Source organism: Egretta garzetta, unplaced genomic scaffold (assembly GCF_000687185.1).
Source record: "Egretta garzetta isolate BGI_Z169 unplaced genomic scaffold, ASM68718v1 scaffold75, whole genome shotgun sequence".
NCBI classification, from domain to species: Eukaryota; Metazoa; Chordata; class Aves; order Pelecaniformes; family Ardeidae; genus Egretta; species Egretta garzetta.
This window is the reverse complement of record NW_009259589.1, coordinates 1,657,698-1,661,852: the sequence shown is the minus strand read 5'-3', so window position 1 is coordinate 1,661,852 and position 4,155 is coordinate 1,657,698. Positions and strand designations below refer to the sequence as shown.

At 43.0% G+C, this 4,155-nt stretch overlaps 1 protein-coding gene across 1 annotated transcript in view; it reads right to left on the bottom strand.

The window, feature by feature from the left end:
• Positions 1-4,155, bottom strand: part of AK5 (adenylate kinase 5) — a 94,035-nt gene that overhangs the window by 11,680 nt on the left and 78,200 nt on the right. The window contains exons 10-11 of the mRNA XM_009637988.2: positions 2,935-3,098; positions 1,796-1,912 (exon numbers count right to left, since the gene is read on the bottom strand). Coding sequence (XP_009636283.1) covers positions 1,796-1,912; positions 2,935-3,098 — 281 coding nt within the window. The remainder of the gene's footprint in view (positions 1-1,795; positions 1,913-2,934; positions 3,099-4,155) is intronic.

The window sequence follows — 4,155 nt, the reverse complement described above, 5'->3', positions numbered from 1 at the left end:
AAACAAGTCTAATGTATTGGGTCTTTACTCTGTCATATCAGGTATCTTCCACCTGGTGATGTGGAACTTATAATTTAATATTTTTTTCTACTTCTCACCTAGAAGAAAGACCGAGGAGGGAACAGAGACATGTGCTCCCCTAGAATTATGGCTAGGTAAAAGTACAATTATATCATAGAAAGGAATTGGGCAAACCTGGCTGGAGAATAAGCTGTTTCTCCACAGCTAATTCTATTTAGGGCTGTCAAGCTTTTAAGTATAAGCACTACTCCCGATGTCTTCTGAATAGAACAGCTATTTGTTAACAGTTATAATGCTTTTTACACACCATGTACATATGTAGCATTATTCATTTGCACTTTGCTGTCATTAATTAATAAAGCTGATGTCCACCTCTTTTCACTCAATTATAATGTAGGAAGAACTTCTCATCACCCTTTGGAAAGAACTGCAAAGCATTATCTCAATAATGACTCATTTAAAAAAACAAAATCACAGACTTGCTGAGCAGCTTACAGCCAGCCAAGTTCACCCTGTGAAAACTTTAGTGGATACATGGACACAACAGGGATGACTTAGCACCTTCAGAATTATCACTTGAGGTCCTTGTATTTTAATCCAAATGTCAAAGGCAGCTCAGGACTACAGGATCTTTTGCTGATACAGTGTCTACGGGAACTGAAAGGGGCTCTGCTTTTGCTGGATGCATCCAGACTTGTTTGCCTGGCGATGCCTCAGTCCAGGACACTCCAATCTCTTAAATCCTACTTTATAGCATATACCAGTGTTCCCAGGACATGACACTTATGCCTGACAAAATAGCAGCACTGCTGAAATAGTTCCTCCTTCTACACAAAAGGAAAGAAAGCTCCAATGTCTTTTTAACAGTCTGTGGCATTTTAGTAAAGAAACTAAGAGATCAACATTTCTGTGAATGGCTTCTATAGCAAACCCTATTGCCCGTTATTTTGTCCAGCTTCATGATGCTTATATCTTGCTAAGCTTTTATGGTAATCAACCAAATAAAGCAGCTAAAAGTTCAGGGAGAAAACATGATTCACTCAAGTTTTATTACCTTCCAAGCTTGTATAGGACATTTGTGGAGTGTAATATGACAGAATATATACTTAACTATTTGCCCTAGTTCACCACTTCTTTTCTCCTAAACCCTAGCAAATTCATTCATAGGGCTTTTATAGACTATTTTCTGCAGATTGAGAAATGTACAGCTGAGACTTCTCAGTAGGTCTTAGCACATACTGAGGAAATTGATAACGCTCTGAACCGCCACGCAGTCACTTGCAAAACGCTCTTTTTACGGCTATGCCACCTGTTCACAAAAATTTAATCTGTGTTTTGCTGTTTCAAAGTGTCAGCAAGCTTTAGCAGAGCCAGCTCGATGATAAGAGATATTAATTGTGAAGATACATGCTTTCAGGAACCTACATTGAACAGGGCTTGATGAGAAGTGTAGCAGCCATCCACTAGAATTAGAACACTGATTCTAAAAATGGTGCTTTCCACTAAATGTGAATTGGTTCTGGTTTATACTAAATTTGGGTAAAATCAGCCTTTACTTCTCCTGCTATTACAAAAGTCTGTGTAGGTGAGGGCAAAAGCTGGAGTCGCTGTATTGATGGGGTGACAAAGTTTTCAGTGATCAGCAGCACAATGCTGTTGGATTGGCTCTTTGCATGTCCTTGTCGCAATCAGCTAAAGACGGGGACTCAAGCAGCATCAGAAGTACAGTCATATCTTAATAGGAGTTACAGCAGCATTCCAATTATATAGTCACCTTGCTCTCAAACTCTTCTGCTTCTTTCAGCTCCCGGGGATACCCATCAATCAGGAATCCTTTTGTGTCCCCTAACTTGGAAACCATAGCTTCCTTCAGTAGCTCTAGGATGATACCCTGCATTGGAAAGAAAGGGAGTTATTTGGTTAATTAATAAGAAAGATTGATTCATTTGTTTGTTACACCGACTTTAGTCCTACGCCCTTGAGAACTGCCTTGTTTTGCTAAAAGCAGGTCCTGTGAATGCAGGTGTTTTTCTTGTCCTGCAGGTAGCAGGGCACCCTACCTTTTTTTCTCTCAGGACCAGCTATGCTACACAAATCTAGAGTTGCAACCCATCCAAGAGCTCCCAAAGTGTCCTCTAGATAGCTGGGAATATTTTATAGTTTCAAAATTAACGTTAATACCTGTGAAGCTTTGGAGTACTGCTGCAGCATTTTCCAATCTGATTGCATTTTGCTACGTCATTGATATCACTATATTACATGGGAAGTGATGAGACCCATCTGACCAAACACACCAAAGAGCAAAGCAATCAAAATCAAGCCTCAGCACTGCTTTTAGTTTCCCCTGAGCAGCACTTCCCGGTATCTTTCATTAACAAAGGCATCCTACAATCTAGCTGCACTTGCTGAAGACCCACCAAGAGTTGGGGCTGCGGACCTGCTATGTAAAAGTCAAGCCCAGCTGAAAACAACACACTCTGCCTTCATAGTCTTCATTAAACTGCAGTCCAGCTACTCTGGGATGTCAGCCAGCTCTGCAGGGAACTGCTGCAGATACTGTAAATTAGAATAGCTGCCAGGAGGACCAGCGCTGAATCCAAAATGTGAAGCTACAAAATGGACATAAAGTTTCTGTTTCCTGTACTTATTCTGACATTTTGCAATGCATAGTGCAGCATCTCACTGTATTTAATGACTAATTTGTTGCCTATGTGAGTCTGAAATGTAAAGAAATACTGGCATACAAAGGGGAAAGAAGTGGCCACAGATCTGGCAATGAGGAAACTTCTCCCTCAAGTTGCAGATTGTTTTTACTTAAATGGGAATCATCAGCTCTAGCCTCTTATTTCCACCCTTTTAGACAATACCTACCACTGTCTCTGTTTAACCATTAGGACACCAAATAAAACTTACGCCAGGCACAGGTTCACCACATTCCATAATGTCTTTGATCAATTTACTTCTCTCTGATAATGATGATAACTCATTCTGGAGAAGGTCACCAGTGGACAGGTGAGTAAATCCGTATTTCTTGACTAACTGTTCGCATTGGCTACCTTTGCCAGAGCCAGGGCCACCTTTGTAAGGGAAAAATACCTAGAATTAGAAAATAATAAATATCTGCCTTTTCCCAAACTATAGCAACCAAGAAAATGGGAGGAAATGTATGAGACTGCCAATTTTGCAAATTTTTTTTCTTTGCAAAGACACTGTATACAGTAGAACAAGTCATATACTTCCCTTCCAGTACACTACGCTGCTGACTCTGCTGACTTGTACCAAAGTTGAAGGAGTCACAACAACGTGAAATCTCTTGCAGAAGAGAACCTGTTCCTAAACCACCATTAGTGTGTAAAAGAAAAAAACAAGAAACAGACAGCCAGTGGGGAAGGGTATTTGATTCCGTATATGTTCAGCTTGATAGCTGTAGCAAATATGAGCAAACTAAAGTTCACTGCATCCTTGCGAGGGAAATATTTGTGGAACGGAAAGGTTTAGGCAAAGGGATGGTGAAACCTGCTGTAAGTGGGATGCACGAAGGTGTACAGTAGCTAACCCCTTTTTCACTGTGGTAAACCTAAGAGCAAAATTTCAGTGTGCTTGTGCCCTTTGCCTTTGAGCTGGGAAGCTCTCACGTGCTGCTCTGTCTGCCGATAACCGAGCGCCAGGTACTGAAGCTGCTAAATGCGGACGATGGCTCGGTCATGCCGCTCCCTGCAGCTGCGGCTTGCTCTCCAGATGGCTCGGTCATGCCGCTCCCTGCAGCTGCGGTACTGGCTTGCTCTCCGTACATGCTGCAGGGAAGTATAAGAGCAAAATGCTCAGCAACGAAGGGTGTGTGGAGACCTCACCACCGCCTGCTCTTCTATATCCACAACGGTACTGAGTCCGGAGCTGGAAAACCATGTCAGAACCAGGCCCAGAGTCAAACAGCCAGAGGGAGGAAGGGCAGTCCCAGCCACAGGGCACTGAGCTGAAGCTGCTCAAGTGATTTTTCCACAGGCCTTAGGGAAGGCGCCTGGGGCCCCAGCTCACCACAGCTGCAGGCTGGGTGCTCACCTCTCCCAGGGGCCTGGGGGGAGACAGAGAGGGCGGGAGGGGAAGGGCAGTGACTCAGGTGACCACTGCAGGTGT